At 40.1% G+C, this 18,347-nt stretch overlaps 1 protein-coding gene and 1 pseudogene across 1 annotated transcript in view; one reads left to right on the plus strand and one right to left on the minus strand.

Moving 5' to 3' along the window:
* The window catches only part of PLCH1 (phospholipase C eta 1), a 203,036-nt gene that overhangs the window by 79,948 nt on the left and 104,741 nt on the right, over positions 1–18,347 (minus strand). The window contains exon 4 of the mRNA XM_038571271.1: positions 2,398–2,544. Coding sequence (XP_038427199.1) covers positions 2,398–2,544 — 147 coding nt within the window. The remainder of the gene's footprint in view (positions 1–2,397; positions 2,545–18,347) is intronic.
* Positions 3,770–4,790, plus strand: LOC477122 (annotated as a pseudogene).

An 18,347-nucleotide genomic window follows, 5' to 3' on the forward strand; every position in this document is an offset into this window, starting at 1 on the left:
AAAAATAAGCATCAACAGGGATGCCTGGGTGGATCAGTCAGTTGAACGTCTGCCTCTGGGTTTCAGCTCAGGTCATGGTCTCATGGGTCATAAGGTCGAGCCTTGCATCAGGCTCTGCACTCCGCATGGAGTCTGCTTGATGATTCTCTCCCTCTGCTGCTCCCCACACTCGTTCTCTCTCTCTCTCTCAAATAAAAAAAATCTTTAAAAAAAATAAGCATAAACAAATTCACTGTCTGTGAATTGCAGTATTATGTTCAATTGTGAAATACAAGCCCTGTTATTTCCTGCTAGGAACCTTCTCCACATACCACTTTATCTTCCTGGGCAGCCTGGACAATGCCTTTCCAGGCCCTGCATCAGGAGATGTTGAAATTTATGATACGGGGGCACCTGGGTGGCTGAGTTGGTTAAGCAGGTCCCTTCGGCTTGGATCATGATGCCAGGGTCTTAGGATCGAGCCCTTCGTCGGGCTTCCCATTCAGGGTGGGGGGCCTGCTTCTCCCTCTGCCTCTCCCTCCAGCTTGCGCTCTCCCTCCCTCAAACAAATAAATAAAATCTTTAAAAATAAAATAAAGCAAAAATAAAAAAAGAAATTTATGGTAGGAAGATCAATATACACATCGGGATGAAAAGACTGGTAGAAAAGGAGACTATGAATACAATCAAATTTATAGTTTGCACATTTGCACAGGCAAAACATACAAAAGTACCTAGGACCAACTCTAGAGTTATGCAGAAGATGAGAGTTCAAAATTGGAAGGAAAAAAAAAAAAAAACATGTGGTGATAACTGAGCAGCACTGATAAATGTGATCGGCATTTACAGAAAGAATGCTAGGATGGTAAAGGTGAAGCAGGGCTTAGAGAGGTACAGAGGAATAGGGTGGCATCCCAGGAGAGAAAGCATAAGATACGGAAACACGAGGTCCACACTAGGGATGGTAAATAGACCATTTATGCTAGACTGGAAAGCTCGAGAGACAGAGAGAGACAGAGAGAGAGAGAGCGAGCTGGGAGATGAAGCTGGAAAGGTAGGTGGAGGCTAGATCACAGCCTAGTATAAGAGTCAGAGATAAGCACCATTTAGGTAATGGAGCAGTACTGCAGCTTTGGATCAGTGAAGCACTAGCAGGGACGATTACTTTAGATTAAAATAGTACTTTTTTATTTGTTTGCTTGCTTGTTTTAAAGCATTGAACCAGAAGTGTTGCAAGTTTACTGACTGCCTCTATGTACCATCTTTTCTTCCTCCTCCTCCTCCTCCTCCTACTCCTTCTCCTCCTCCTCCTCCTCTTCCTCCTTAATAGCAAAGTCACAATTTTCTTCTGGTATCAACTCATTCCCTGCATGATTCACAAAGAAACGAGCCGAAGCCCACCCTAGAGCAAGTTTTGGTGAGTCTAAGCCATTGGGGTTGGCCCATTCCTATTTCTTATGACTGATTAAGGTATGAGACGATAACTCAGTTTTAACCAAGGAGACATGGGACTGTCTGCTTTGAGAGAAAATACTGGAAAGTGGTTCCTCTCTCCTAAAAAAGGAAGCATCATGTTGCTGTTGCCTTGACTACAGGGCCAACACACAAGGGACAGAGCCAAGAGCACTGAAGAAAACCAAACTAGAGAATGTCCCACGCCTGGACCTGCCGAGCTCTGAGTTTCCTGTTGAGTGAGACGTTATATCCATTTATCATGAAGTCTAGGTTAGTCAAAGTCTTCTGCTACTTGAAGAGGAAAGCGTCTTAACTGACAAAAGCAGAAGAAACTAGCAAAATGGATATGGGTTAGGAGACATCTCAACAGGCCAGAAAGGTGAAGAGACTGTAGACCAGGGCGGTGCCTTTGAAACAGGAAGGAAGGAGATGAGAGAGCCATTACATGGGACCTGACACCGACTTGGTGACTGTACAAAGTGTGGGACAGAGACTTTAAGTAGGGCTGAGATCAAGGCTCTTTTGCTTGATATTATCAAAAGTCAACTCACTAATGAGTTAACCGTGCTCAGAATATGGCCGTACACTTTTAAGTCCATTGGATTTATGATACCCTTCACCTTTTCTTGAAAAATAAAATAAAATAAAAGGTCTCACGTTATAAAACCTCATATCCCAACAACAACAACAACAACAAAAAAAAAACGATGCCTCCAATACAGGGGAAATATTAACATTCACAGCATTCATGGACAAGAAAACTTTTATGGATTGAAATTCCCAAAGAATTAAAAACGCAAAAATGGTCCTTACTTATTCAGTCTGTCCACATTCTTTAGCAACAGACGGCAAAACTTACAAAAATACCAAGTTTCGTAGACCTGAAGCTTCCACAGAGCACAGCAAATATAACTCATGCGTTACTATATCAAGTCAAGCAAAGAATTCAAAGGCTGGTCTTACTTTTTGCCTTCTCGCTCTTCCTCGAGGGTCTCCATCGAAGGCGGGTCCGATGCTCATCCAGGTAAAAGAGCCGGACTAGCCCTTTGGTTCCACGTTTCAGTTTGATCATCTGAGTCCCAGACTGCATCACACTCATGCATCTTTCAACTGCAAAAGAGATGAGAGGATTTTCAGCTCGTAGTGCACATGCAGACTGGCGTTCAGAAAATTTACTATCAAATAAAACCTCGGATTCACTCCCCAAAGATTCCAAGGGCCAGAAGACAAAGTTGGTAAAGGTAATCTGGAAAGAGCTACTGGGGAATTGATTTTCCAGTCTTAGGTTAGTAAAAAGCCTTCCTGATTGAAATAAAATTGTACTTCCAGATAAACAGCGCATTAATGCTACACAAGGCCATCTTCTGTCCTAACTGGCAACATGTTTTTTGGTATGAGGCTAATCATTTGATGCTTGGATGTATGTCCATAAAGCATTTCTCAGACTTCATGGTAAATCTTTTGAGCTTCTATATAGTCAGCTCTAAAAACATGTCAATCCTTTAAAATGCAATCAACTAAAACAAGATTGACAAAATGTTAATAATTTTTTAAATTGAATAACGATTACTGATGGGTTCGTATTATTGCATTTTTGTGTACATTTGAAAACAGGATATGAAAACATTTAAATAAATAAATATGAAAATAAATACCATTTTTAAAATGTGATCAGAAAAATAAACACGTATTCACAATTCAATATAAAACATTTGCTGATTAATGAAGTAAACTGCTAAGATTTTCCACCTAGAAGAATAACTTAGTGATTGAATTCAGGCACTGTCCAAATCTCTCATTGTTCAAGTTGAAACTATCATTTAAATTCTCTCTGCTTTGAGAGGAACCTTGTTAGAAGTGGGCATCTGGGGACGCCTGAGTGGCTCAGTGGTTGAGCGGCTGCCTTCGGCCCAGGTCGTGATCCCAGGGTCCTGGGATCGAGTCCTGCATCAGGCTCCTGCAGGGAGCCTGCTTCTCCCTCTGCCTGTGTCTCTGCCTCTCTCTCTGTGTCTCTCATGAATAAATAAATAAAATCTTTTAAGAAAAAAAAAAGAAGAAGTGGGCATCTGTCAGTGTTGCCTGTTTCCCCTTCTTAGTAAGAGTAAGTAAGTAAGTAAGTAAGGGGAAATACCCCTTTCCCATTTCATGTGTTTTTGGTGGCCTATCAATCACCCCAACTAAGAAATGCGCACCTGACTAACTTAAGCTAAGAACAAATGTAACTCCCTTCCAAAGAACACAAATCCTAAGCTGTGCATCAAAAGGGAACAGAACGGAGCGCTGGAGTCGCCGCGCGGCAGCTCGCTCCCGGCCTGTCTCCGCGCTCCCTGCTACAATGAGCTTCCTCAAAAGTTTCCCGCCGCCCGGCTCGGCATGGACCGAGGCTGTGCTGAAGGGCAAGGGCCTCGGCACCGGCACGCTCTGCACCGCGGAGAGCCGCCTGTCTTGGTTAGATGGCTCTGGATTAGGATTCTCACTGGAATACCCCACCATTAGCTTGCATGAGGTGTCCAGGGACCTAAATGCCTATCCACGAGAGCATTTGCATGTTATGGTGAATGCTAAATTTGGAGAAGAATCAAAAGAATCTGTTGCTGAAGAAGAAGAAGACAGTGATGATGATGTTGAACCTATTGCTGAATTTAGATTTGTGCCTAGTGATAAATCAGCATTGGAGGCAATGTTCACTGCAATGTGTGAATGCCAGGCTTTGCATCCTGATCCTGAGGATGAAGATTCAGATGATTACGATGGAGAAGAATATGATGTGGAAGCACATGAACAAGGGCAGGGGGACATCCCTACATTTTATACCTATGAAGAAGGATTATCCCATTTAACAGCAGAAGGCCAGGCCACCTTGGAGAGATTAGAAGGAATGCTTTCTCAGTCTGTGAGCAGCCAATATAACATGGCTGGAGTCCGGACAGAAGATTCAATCAGAGATTATGAAGATGGGATGGAGGTAGACACTACACCAACAGTTGCTGGACAGTTTGAGGATGCAGATGTTGATCACTGAAGATGATTTATGCTGCTGTGGGATTCTGCTCATAACTAGGAAAGGACTAAAGAACTTGGTGCCTCTTCTACTGTGGAGTGGGTGTTGATGAAAGTCTTTTTCCTTCTCCAAAATTTACCTGAACCAGTTCTTTTTTTGAGACAGACTATATACTGAGACAAAAAGTTGTCACCAGCAGAAGAAACTATGACCTTTATTAACAAAGGTGAATTAACTTAACCAAGAGGGTATTTGTAGTTTATCATCTACCCAAAACTTTTGTGTATAGGTATCCTCTGAGTAGGCCTATAGTTCCTGCTTTCACTATATGCATCTGCTGTAACCTGGCAGGCCTATGTGGTGAGAATGCGCAGGTGCTTGAAGACATAGGTAGACTGGATGGGAAGGAAGGAGGCTGAATCTAAGATATATCCTTTAGAGCCTAAGGATTCCCTTACCCCTTAAAAAGAAAGACAAAGAGATCTCAGAGAAATCCTGGCCACTGCTTGTTCTTCACAGGGATTAGGGTCTCTTTACTAATTTGGGATCCAGGTTAATTCATTTAGGCATCTATAGAGAGCCTCTTGGGAAATATCCTAGCCACATGAAATACCACTAATATGGATGCTTCTGATTAGCTTTTACTTCTTTCACCATGTTTCACCAGTCTGTTTTGTTATAACCTCTTAGGTTATAGCCTTTAATTTCTAACCTCTTAGGTCAGTTTCCATAACAAATGGAATTGGGATGAAGTCCTCACAGTACTTCAATGATAATTGTTTTGTCTTTGTAATAGTTTAATGAATAAATCTAGGTTTTCTAAAAAAAAAAAAAAAAAAAAAAGGAACAGAACTGGGCCATTACGATGGCCAAGACTTAAGAGATGCTCCTGCCCAGCCTCCCAAAGATGCCAGAGTTGTTACAGTTAGCCTTAAGGCTGACATTTTCCGCTTGATTCTGCAAGTTATTCAATACTCTTTCAACTACTTTCTTATTACGTTAGCCAGAGATAGCATCTATCTCGCCAACTAATGCACAGGTACATATATAACCACTAGAGCACTAGAAACATCTGGCTCTGAGCACCTATCTTAGCAAGCTGTTAGAAACAAATAAAAGAAACACAGAAAATAAACTTCAACAACATGAGACTTCAGCTTTTTTTGACCAAGTATTTTGCCTTTATCAGGAGAGATAACATGCCCTTAAACTTAACATTGTACGTACAGAGCACTCACTAAAAGTCACTTCACCATAACCAACTTTCACTCTTCCCGGCATGAAGAGCTTTTTCTTCTCCAAAGAAATCAAGGAGGAGCTGCATAAAATTAAGTATGGTTTTAGGATCTGATACTATAAGGAAAGTGAAATTATAGGTTGCTCTTTCTCATTTTGTATGACACATCAAATAACCAAAAATAATTTTAAAGACTGTGCTTAAGAAAACAAACACACAAAACTTAAAATACTGCCTTTGATGCAGAGAAAAATTTGAGATTCGGTTTCACACTCATTAGTAGTCACCCACCCTGAGTTCGTTTGGGTAACAAAAGCCCGATTTGAATTCTTGGCAACCACATTGACCATCTCACACCACTAATTAGAGGGAGAACAGTGTCAGTGTATCGGAGATAAAACCAAGTCAAACCAACACAGCCAAAACTCCTAGGAAAACCTGAGAACTTGACCGACCACTGATAATAGCAAGTCACATTGGGGCTTCTAGCTGACTCAGTTGGTAGAGCATCTGACTCTTGATCTCAGGGTTATAAGTTCAAGCCCCATGATGGGTGTAGCAATTACTTAAAAATAAAAATCTTTTATGGGCAGCCCGGGTGGCTCAGTGGTTTAGCACCGCCTTCAGCCCACGGCATGATCCTGGGGTTTCAGAATCAAGTCCCACTTCGGGCTCCATGCATGGAGCCTGCTTCTCCCTGTGCCTCTATCTCTGCCCCCCCCCCCACCTCTCTCTCTCTCTGTCTCTCTCTGTCTCTCATGAATAAACAAGTAAAATCTTCTTTAAAAAAAACTAAAATTAAAAATAAAAAAATAAATTTTAAAAATCTTTTTAAAAAATAATAATTAAAAATATAAAATAGTAGGTCACATCAATAAACAGATGTTCACAGAGCAACTCCTTGCTCCAGGCGCAGGGCTATGTAATGAGGTAAAGCAGAGAACAAGGAGATTTTGTCTTTGACTTAAAGAGGTTAAACTTTAAGAGAATAAAACATCTAAAAGGATAATGTATTAATGGTAGTTTAGAGCTGTGGTCAAGAACAGAGTCTGAATCTAGAAGCCTGGGATAGAATCCCAGATCTGCCACTTAACTAGCTATATGGCTTTGGACAAGTTACCTAATCCCTGTGTGTCTCCATTTCTTTACCTATAAAGTAAGAATAATAATCTTGAAATGTTGTTGAGGATTGAGGAGTCAGCTCTTGTAAAGTACTGAAGACACTGGCTGGCATATATCGTAAGCACTAGAAATGGTAGCTAGCTACTATTATGGTTTTATTGTTGAAAACTTTAAAAATAAATGCCAAGTCTAATGTGAAGACAAAAATACTGGGGGATTCCACAGAGAAAGGAGAATACAGTGGGCTAGAGGTATGCTCAGAGGATAGGGAGGGATGGGTCCCCAACTTTGGAAGAGTGTCTCTCAAGGAAGTCGACAGGATATGTGATTCCATGGCCCAGACAAAACTAGGCTGTAGGAAGCCGGGGGTAGAATAAGATCTTAACCGACTAGCATGAGAGATTCACTAGACATTTCTGAGCAAAGGATTGGTGGAATTAAAAAAAAAAAAAAAAAAAAAAAAACATAATTCAGGAAGATGTTTCTTTGGGAAGAGAGAATGAAATAAATTATTTAAGCCAGAGTGGAAAACTGAATTGACTATACTATCAAAGATCTAACAGCAAGCACTGCCTATACATCTGACATAGTGTCCTCGGCTTGTTCACACTTACTCCTTCTCTTTCCTTTTCACAGAATCCCCACTTTTTTTTTTAACCTAAAATGCAACTGCTATGCCCATAACATCTCACTACTTTAACAGGAAAAGCACAATGATATAAAAGTGCAATCAGTCATTTGAGCTAATAAGTACCATCTACTATTTAGCAAAAGTATCATTCAGAGAAACCCAAATATTTTAGAAAGTAGGATTCAATCCCTCACTGAGGAAAGGCATATATATAATATATTAATATTCAGGGACGCCTGGGTGGCTCAGTGGTTGGGCGTCTGCCTTTGGCTCAGGTCGTGATCCTGGGGTCCTGGGATCGAGTCCCACATCGGGCTCCCCACAGGGAATCTGCTTCTCCCTCTGCCTATGTCTCTCCCTCTCTCTCTGTGTCTCTCATGAATAAATAAATAAAATCTTTCAAATAAAATTTTAAAAAATAATAAAAATATATAAATATTCACTAGCTTCACACTGATCCCACCAGCTCAGCCATGGGCTGACTCCAGCTTCATCCACTGCAGTAAACAAGCATATATGATTGAAATGTATTTGCAGAGCTAAGATCTGAAACCCTGTGCTACTTAACTTGTTGATGTCGCTCCTGCACGCTCCTTATCACATGGAAAAGCCATTTAGCTAGAGTCAAAATGAAAAAATCAAGTCCAGGGGAGTCTTGGGAGTGAGTCACCTAAAGTATTTCTCCCTCCCTCAGACCTCACTGTGGACAAGCCACTGAGATGTAAGGCTAACCAGAGAAAGAACATCCTCAGTCATTCTTTGTAACTCATCCAATGTTGGAGGCAAAAATATTCTTCCAATGTCATCTAGATCGCAAAGTGTTAGTTTAAGCCAATTTTCTTTATGTTCTGCCTTCGGTAGAGACAGATGACCGTAGTTGCCACCCACATAGAAGTCATTCTTCAGCCATGCTAGATCAGTAGATTCCATAAAATAGCCTGAGAAACAAGGGAACAAAGGAAGACTTCCAGTGGCAGGTACACAAGGAAGAGTAGGTCCAGGGGCTGAGAATGATAAAACCTCATCACACATATTCCCAGTCCTGGAAGGTGTCTGGGAAAGTCTGCAAATGCAAGTCACAAATTCAGCTAGCTACCACCATCCCTATGATTCCACATTCTGTCTATGGTAGCCTTAATATTTTTTTTAGAAAAGAAACTTATTTTGATATAATGCAGCCGTATTCAGGGATATTAAAAGAGAAAAACCCATAACACACATAGTGTTTTCATCTATTATACTCCAGACCTTGATATGTACCCAAATTTGACATACCGGTTGCAATTACGATATTTAGGTCATTTGGCGTGCTGCTGCTTTTTTTTTTTTTTTTTCATTTGTATAATAAACAGTTTTCCATGTTTCTACACAGTCTTAATAATTATCATTTTAAAATGGCTGCCTAAGAGAATAGCATAAATATTTAAAGAGCAGAACAGATGAGCAGAAGACTGTATTTCTAACTTTATTACGTAATTAGAGTTTTAAAACCCCTCAACGGAGTTTTATCTGTAAAATGAAAAGGCAAAGCAAACCGGTCTACAAGGTCCTTTAGAATTCAATTCTTTAAAAGTATTAAATCAATTTCTGCCATAGTCAGTTTAAAATAAGTAAATATCCTTAAGGGTTATCAGTTCACTAAAACCCTCAAGCAGAAAATGCTGGAAAAAAAGCATTTCTGATTTGAAGTATAAGAGAGTATATACCATAGGAGGAGAGATTCCCAACATTTCCACTAAGTATATATGACATCTAAGAGGGTTTAACTCTTTAAGCCATGCTTGAATTAGAGGTCATCACATTCTGGTAGGAACGTCGAACACACCACCTGATGCTAATTTTTTAACAGCTTTATTGAGGTATGATTTATATATACATTAAAATACATCTATTTTAAGTGTACAATTTAATGACTTTAGTATATCTACAGAGTTGTGAGCTGATCCTATTTTAGAACATCTCCGTCACCCCAAGAAGAAACCTCATGCCCATTTGCTGTCATTCCCCATTTCACACACAGCCCTAGACAACCATTAAACCTACTGCCTCTGTAGGTGGGTCTTCTCTAGATAATTCACATAAATGAAAATTCTTAATCTCCAGTCTTATGTATGTGGCTTCTTTCACTCAGCGTATTTTTGAGGTTCCTATGATGATTGCATGCTTTTCTTTTTTTTTTTTTCTTTTTTTTTTGTCTTCTCTTCCCCCTCTCTCACATCACATTAAACTCTTCCTCTGCCATTTTAGGGTAAAAATGCCCCGGATAGGAAACTGTTTGAACAAAATGACATATACATTTGTTGAAGGATTTCTTTTGCTTCAGTGCCCATGGTTCTTGGTTATACTGCTTCAAAAACTGAAGAGGCACACCAGACGAAGAGTGGTGGGCAGCAAAGCAAAATTTATTGAGCGACAGTGAAGTTTACAGAGCCATAGTCCAAAGCTCCTGAAAAGGAAGGGATCCGAGAGGGTTGCTAATGGAGTTTCTATGTGTAGGGATTTTTATGGGCTTATTGGTGGGCTGTTTTAAACTGATTAACCCTCCATGAGCCTGTCACCCAATCAGGTTTTTGTCATCTACCTATCACATGGGAAAGGGTGGAGGGCTCCTTCCAAGGTGGTGGAAAACCCTTTTAAGGATGATTGCCTCTTAGGGTGGGGGCCCCTTGTCCCTGCCTGCCTGTCTTCCGACAATCCTGCATTACATATACACAGTGGACTACTATATAACTGTAGAAAATGATAAAAAAAAAAAGACCTTTATAAACTGATAAGGACTAATTTCTCAAAGACAGTAGTAAGTGAAAAAGGCAAATTATAAAGCTTTGATAGATAGATAGATAGATAGATAGATAAGTTATGCTACTTTTGTGTAACAAAAGCTTGGGTATTTTTTTAAAGATACAAATATTCACCTTTTAAAAAGAAACACAAGAAGGATAATCCAGACAACAATGAGGCTTGTTACTCACAAGGGTGGGAGATAATCAAGTGGAAGGGATAAGGGAGTGATCTCTCTTAGTGGTACATGTTCCAAATTAAAATTAAGTCGATAAGAATGAGAAGGAGGGGAAACCAACATAGAAAGTAAGCCGAAACACCCACGCACTCGGATTCGTGTCTGTGTTTTGCATGTTTGTGTACCCATGCATGTGTCTACACACACACACAAACACCGGCATATATTTCCTAGCTCTGTTCTTTAAAAGGCCAAGGGGCAACATCACCTCCAGCAGTAATGAGCCAAAGTGGGGCCTCACTCATTCTCGGCTCCGAATGTCACATCAAGACCCGTTCTCACATACGGGGCCAAAGGCAGGCCTGCGCTAAGGCCACACAAGAATGTCACTGGCGCTCTTTTGTAAACACATCTATTCTGGGACAGTGGTCACCAAACTGTGCGTGACCAGCCCAAAAAAGTCCAGGTCCTCTGCCAGAGAGTCTTTCAGCAAAAGGTACATGAAAAATGTGAACTGATTTCTTGCCAGCTTCCACGGATTAGAGTGACTCTGAGTGACGGAAAGGGATTAGCTTCTGAAAACAATTCCTTGTCTATGTGGAAAAAAGTGCCAAATAATGCAGATAATGTGTCTCTCAAAGGAAGGAAAAGGAGATTTCCTAGAATCATCAGAGCGGAAGAAAAGGGTACGTTACATTCTCCGCACAGGCCCAAACCTATTTTGGGGCCCATTACACTGTAAGCACTGAAGCAGCTTGCGGATGGGCCCTGCACCGGGTTGACACGGGCCACAGGCCCAGGAGCAAGAGGAGAGGGGACACCAAGGGTTCTGGCGCGGCCTCTGTCACCAACAGGCTGCGTACACTTCAGAAGGTCACAGGATAGCTCTGAATATCTCACTGCCCTCCACCTAAAAATGAATTTTTCTCTAAATTCTGCAAAGTGTACAAAAGAGCTGATCTAGCTCTCCTAGGTATTATTTTGTCTTTCAAGAAGAGAAAATTCTAGTACATCCAAAAGCCTCTCAGAATAACTTTAAAGGGAGAAAAAAAAACTGATTAACATCTGGATATCTTACTAGAGACATGAATTTTTAAAATGATCTTTATATAAAATATAACTGCTCTTCACAGGGAATGGCTTCCCTTGAAAAGCTCTTCCTTGCCAGCAGTTGAGCCTTAAAGTCAAATCATACCAGCTTATGAATAAATGTGCTTACAAACAACCACGAGAGGCTCCACACTTATCAAGTCCATGATTCTCCCCCGCGAAGAGCAAACAATGCGGAGTTCATTGATTTTTCTTTCCAATGCTTAAGTCACTCTTGTGGGGAAGATAAGATTATTTGAAAGGTTTTCAGAAACTAATTGGTCAGCAGTGACATTGTGGAACTTGTTTGCAAACCTTATATGCACGCAGTCAATATGCCTGCAAAGGTGATAAACACATATGGGGGATTCAGATCAAAGCAAGGGTGAAATCAGTAATTTTTAAATGTCAGAACCTTTTTCTTCTATTTTGTTAAGGCCTTCCACGTAACACTTTCCTTTTTAATGAGATCTATTTTGTATTCAACAATGGTTTCTGCTCCGTAATCATTAGCCCAGGGAAACAAATGAAATTCAAGACCGAATTCATGACAATATGACTCTGTTGGTTTTATTTCATGTTACCCCAGGAGGGAGGGGGATACAAATTAATTTTGAGATTCTAAATTCAGTTCCATCTAATATGGTTTTTTTTTTTTTAAGATTTTATTTATTCATGAGAAACAGAGAGAGACAGAGAGAGAGGCAGAGACACAGGCAGAGGGAGAAGCAGGCTCCATGCAGGGAGCCCGGTGTGGGACTCAATCCTGGGACCCCCGGGTCATGCCCTGGGCCGAAGGTGGTGCTAAACCGCTGAGCCAGGCTTCCCACTTCCATCTAATATGTAGAGTTTTCTGCCTCAACATAAGATAAGGAATGGCGGTGTCGTCACCACTTCCAAATGGTTATGAAATAAATGCATATAAAAGAGTTGAGATTTTGTTCCATAATTTTTCAGTGATATGACATTGTGTTGGATATTTGGAAGCAAAATTCCCAAGCCACAGTAAATCCTGGTCTTTACTTACAGGGACTATTGCTATCTAACCAGGCTTTCCCGTGGTTCTCCACCCTGGCTGTACATCAAAGTCACTGAGAATTTTTCTAGAAGTGTTGAGCACAAAGCCCTACCCCATACCAGTTAGGTCACCGTCTCTCAGAACGGGGCTGAACATCTAGGGTTTTTTTCTTAAGTTTGTTTATCTACCCAGGGGCTCTACTGGGAATCCAGAGTTTAGACGACTGACATATTATCTCAATTATTCCTCTAAACATCCCTGTGAGGTAGAGTTATTTTTTTTTAAGATTTTATTTATTTTATTTATTCATGAGAGACACAGAGAGAGAGAATGGGAATCTGCATTTTAAAAGCTCTTCCCAGGAATTCTGAGGCCCATTTAAGTTTGGAGACCACAGCTCTGGGCACCGTCACTGCTTTGCTTTGCTTTGCATGTGGTCAAGGGGACCCAGTTTTCCAGGCACAGCACTGGGCCTTAATTGAGTCACCTAAATAAAGAAGCAAAGACTTACTGTTCAGTGACCTGTTAGGGTATCAGCACAAAGTTTCTCCCCCTACTGATAAAATATGAAATCTCCCAATTAAAGCAAGGTTAAAAAGATATGAAATTCTGATATTCAAATAATCATTCACAATTGTTTTCTCTATAACCTCTTGCGTCCTTGGCGGCTGCTCAATACGTCACCATCTCAGGCCTATTATGGCTCGCTCGTAGATAGCTGCTGAATAGGACAGAGGTGTTTTCTTAGTTCTGAGCCTTAGGGACCAATCAGCGTTTGACCTGACCTCACCCACACCCCATCCAAAACTTGAAAAACCATCTCTACACAGAGGCTACACATACTAACCTGAGAAAGTATTTGCTGAGGTGGTTAATGTCTCATTCGTTTCTTAAAGTCGCTGTACACACCTTCCTCCGGCCTCTCACATTTAATCACATTTTAAGAGAGTGTCTCTTCTGTACGCCAACAAATTCATATACCCCCTGGTAGCCCTAGTAGTCCCCAGTTCTTACACTCAAGCCCCTATTGCCTTCACTAACTATGGTTTAATGGAGTCAATTCTTTTTTTCTTCTTCTTCTTTTTTTATTTGGTCAAAAACAGAAGAAAAAAAAAAAGACAAGACTAAAAAAGCTTAACTGATTTCATGTAACCTGTCCTGATTTGGTCCATTGAGGTCCTACTTTAAGGCTCTCCATCAAAGAGTCAAATAACAGAAAATGGAACAAGAGATCACATTTCTCTGGAAAACAGTGTCCCTCACTCTGGGCCTTTGGGGCTCTCAGGACAATGGCCTCTCAGGAGGTTTCAGAGACCACCTGCTGAGCTAAAGTGGGCCTGGTGCCTTCTGGCCACCGCCTGTTGGAAATCAAGTTATATGGCATTTAAAGCAGGCAACTTATTTCTGGGGCAGGTGTTTTTGTAGGGGGAAAAAAATCCATGCTAAAAATCACAAAAATAGATCTCTGTGTGGGAAAGAAAATGCCTGGGAAAATCCTCTCAGGTTTATTTTATTACAAAAGTCATTTGTCCTCACCCAAACCCTGGTTCTAATACCATAAGCTTCATTTTTAAAAAAAAAAAATTTAATACCACATAAACATCACTGAGTAACTGAGCATTCACAGCCTATTAGCAGGAATTTTGATTGGAGTTGCTATCCGAAATCACTGCACTATAGATCTTAAATCACTTTTTTAAATAGAAAAATCTAAAAATGGAAGAAAATGAAAAAAATAAAGAATTGAAAGCATCTTTGAAGCTAAGTTGGCATATATAATCAGAGCAGATGTGCTATAAAGTTTTCTAAATAGTCAATCCCAGAAAAAAGGCCAGCATTAAAACCATAACTATCTGGATACAAGAATTCTTGAGTCTCTCTCCATTCAGAAGTAATTGCACACACTGACACACACACATGTATGTGCACAGAAGCATTCACATACTTCTTTAAGCAATGCAAGCCTGACTACACCGAGCAAGAGTAAAGAGTTGAAAAGGGGCACAATTCCCCTATGATTGGTGGAGTAGTTCAAGTAAATTTTGGGAAGCATATAAGAATTGACAAGGATCAGAAAAAATGTCACGGAAGGACAGAGGGAATGGTAGGGATGGGTCAAGAGAGTGAGAAGAATGAAGCAGGACAGTGGCAGTGACAAGAAGTAACTGGAAACAACAATTTTGATGGTGAAAGAGAGAGATAACAAGAAAGAAACAGAAGATAAGAAAGAGCTGTAGTCCAGGAGAAAAAGTAAGAGGCGGACACAGGAAAAATGATGACCACCCAGTAGCCACCTTAATGTCAGAAGTATAGGTTGCAGAGAGAATCATACATGACATTGGTAGGTCAATGAAATCAGAACATCTATGTCAGCCTTTACAGACTCTACAGTTTTTAACATACAAGCAATGCCATATAACGAAGTCTGTCCTCCTAGAAGCTTTTCCAAAGGATTCCACACTTGCTATAATGTACGCAAAGGACAGAAGTCATAATGGAAAAGGATGAAAAATTTAACAACATGCAAAATTAAGTAAATCATAAACAAAATTCAAAGAGCAACAGGCTAGAAGAAATATTTGCAAAGACACATAATGGATAAATGACCACTATCTATGATATAATGGGTTTCTACAAGTCAATAAGACAAAAAATAGCCCAGTTAAAAATAGGCAAAAAAAGTATAAAAAGACAATTCACAGAAGAAATGACCAATACAAATACAGAAAAAAGATGCATACTGTTGCTCATGATTAAAAGAGTCAAGGCAAAATAATATCCTGTCTAAATAAGCACCAATTTTAATGTTATTAATGTCATTGTGGATGAAGCTGTGGGGCTGACAATAAGATTATAAATTGGGTGACAATATTTGAACCAGCTTGGCAATATTATCCAAATCTAAAAGAAATATGCATTTTGACCTTGCAATCCTAATACCAGGGACCTTACAATCCTAATACCAGGGATTTGTCCTGTACAAATACCGGCAGAATGAAGCAAAGAGAGAAACAATATATGGCTAATTACTGCCACCTTGTTTGTAATTGTTTTAAAACAAACTAGAAAAAATAATAAAAAATAATAAAAATAATAAAAAATAAAACTAATCTAATGTTCATGAGGTTAACTATAAAATAGTAAAGAAATTATATAGTAATTAGTAAAGAAATAGTAAAAATATATATATATAATTATTTAATCATAAAATTAAATATCATGGTATCATTAAAAAAAATCATAGATCTAGGGATCCCTGGGTGGCGCAGCGGTTTGGCGCCTGCCTTTGGCCCAGGGCGCGATCCTGGAGACCCGGGATCGAATCCCACGTCGGGCTCCCGGTGCATGGAGCCTGCTTCTCCCTCTGCCTGTGTCTCTGCCTCTCTCTCTCTCTGTGTGTGACTATCATAAATAAATAAAAAATTAAAAAAAAAAATCATAGATCTAAATTTGCCAAAATGGAGAGCTGCCCAAGACATGTTATTAAGGGGGGGGGGAGGGGGGGACTACAAATCTTTATGACATAATGATTCTATCTGAACATATATAGTCTTCGAAAATTTCTGGAATTTGTGAAGAATATAGCACGTAAAGAGGCAGAGACAAGGATACTTACCTTCCACCTTAAAGCCTTTTCTATTGTTGAGGCATGTTTGGTTTTGTTTTGTTTTTTTTTTTTTCTCTTTGCCATGAGCAAGTACGGCTTTGAAACATCTTTTTTAGAAACATACAGGAGATGTTATATTTACTTTAAAATCGCACATAATTTGCAAGATAAAGCAAAGGGGAAACATTGCCACTCCTTTGTTACTCTGCCTACTGCAAACATGATAAAGCAAAAAGCCAGGCAAACGACCTGTATGTGAATTCTAGATTCTCTCCTGGGTCACACTGTCACCTACCTGGCCCTACTCCGCTGACTGAGCCAGTGTCCTCACATGTTAAACACAAGAATCATAAGATAAAGTACAAAAACTTGTCTTGCTCAGCATACATTAGACTTTCAACAAATACTATTTTTCCTTCTTCCTAAAATGATACCAGAGCTCAGAAGAAGCAGTGGCTCAAGGTATTGTCAATAGATTGTGAATCACTGAAAATTCTATGGCAGGACAATAAAACTGCTTCCAAACGTTGAAGGAACTTGAGCTTCTATGCTATGCCAAGCCATGTGGCCCTTCCTGGAGTATTAATTCTGGCCTCCACACAGATGGCTTCAAATGTGACTCCCAAGACCATCCTCCACGGTGGGCTTTAGGCTTGTACGTACAACTGCCAGATGACAAAGCAGGGATGTCTGATAAGAATCTTAAACGTAAGTCCTAAAACCTGTTTCTCCCCCAGCCACTCCATCTCACTAATTGGCTCCACTATCTCCTAATTGTTTAAGCCCCACACCAAGTAGTCATCACTGTTTCCTTTCTCCATCCTTCACAAAGCCTTGACTCCACCTTAAAACACAACCCAAATTCACCATGTCTATCAGGATGGAAGCTCCCCATGATCCAAATCCCACATCAACTCTCTCCTGATGTCTGAGCATTCCAGCTGGCCTCCTGCTTCCCCCCATAAGCAGTTCTCCATGTCATAGCTATTATGATACTTTTTAAAGGTCAATGAGACTTTTTGAAACAATCCAACAGCCTTCCACAGCAAGTACACTTAACCCCAATAGAGTGATTATCCTATCACTCAATCCAGTCTCTACCTATTCATCACTGGGATCCAGGGAGTTCCCCAGTATACTTTGCACTCACTGCTCCTTCTCCCTGGGATACTTCCCCACATCCCCTACCCCTATCCCTGCCCCCAGATTTTTGCATCGCTGATTCCTTTTTGAAATTCAGGTCTAAGATTAAGTAAGCCAGGGGGATAGATCCTGATGATCCAAACTGAACAGGCCTCCTGGTTGCCAATTATTAATAGCCATTTACTTGTTTATTTTCTGTTACTGCTCATTAAAATGTAAGCTCCATGAGGGCAGAAATGTTTTATTCACCCATGATTTCCTGGGTCTAGAAGAGTGCTAGGCACACAACATTGATGCCATACATTTTTGTTCATTGGATTAATGAATTTGGGGTTCCCAATGAACAGATCTCAACAACATCCTCAACTCTTACACGTGGCCATAAAAAACATTACAGAGTATCCTATAAATAAAGGCTGGGGATCAGTCTGTGTTTATCTCATAGAGATTTTTAGCATATAAACCTAAGATTTGACTAAAGGTCAATATAATTGTGAAAAATACTATCAGCTTACATAGTAATCAATGTGTTGTCACTTGTGCAAAATAATTAAGAGCAAGATTTGGAAGTATTTTATCAGGTTTTTCAGAGTATAGTGGAGTCACTCAACTTGCTGAAAAACTTATCCAATCAAAGTATTTTCTTCTCCCAGAACTCCAAGTTCAATGTAGGTAAACTCCCTAAAGTGGGCTGTCCCTGAGATTTCACTGCATTATTATAGGCCCTTTCAGTTTTTCTGGGACTCACTCCCTCGCTTGGTTGTCTACCATCTACATGTGCTTTTTTCTGACTCCTACACTAGGTGAATCACAAAAAAAGTGAGGCTCTAACACTGCATTTGTATACTGTACATCATGGAAAAAGGAGAAAAGACTAGAAGACGGTATACCAAAATGTCAGCTATAGTTGTTCCGGGATTACAGGTTACAGATGACTCATATTCTTTTTTATTCTCTTCTATTTTTTATCTTTTTGCAGTTAACAAGGGATTTTTGAAAATAAAATAATAGGGGCGTCTGAGTGGCTCAGCGGCTGAGCATCTGCCTCTGGCTCAGGGCATGATCCTGGGGTCCTGGGATTGAGTCCTGCATCCAGCTCCCTACAG

The sequence above is a fragment of the Canis lupus genome, chromosome 23 (genome assembly GCF_011100685.1).
Source record: "Canis lupus familiaris isolate Mischka breed German Shepherd chromosome 23, alternate assembly UU_Cfam_GSD_1.0, whole genome shotgun sequence".
NCBI classification, from domain to species: domain Eukaryota; kingdom Metazoa; phylum Chordata; class Mammalia; order Carnivora; family Canidae; genus Canis; species Canis lupus.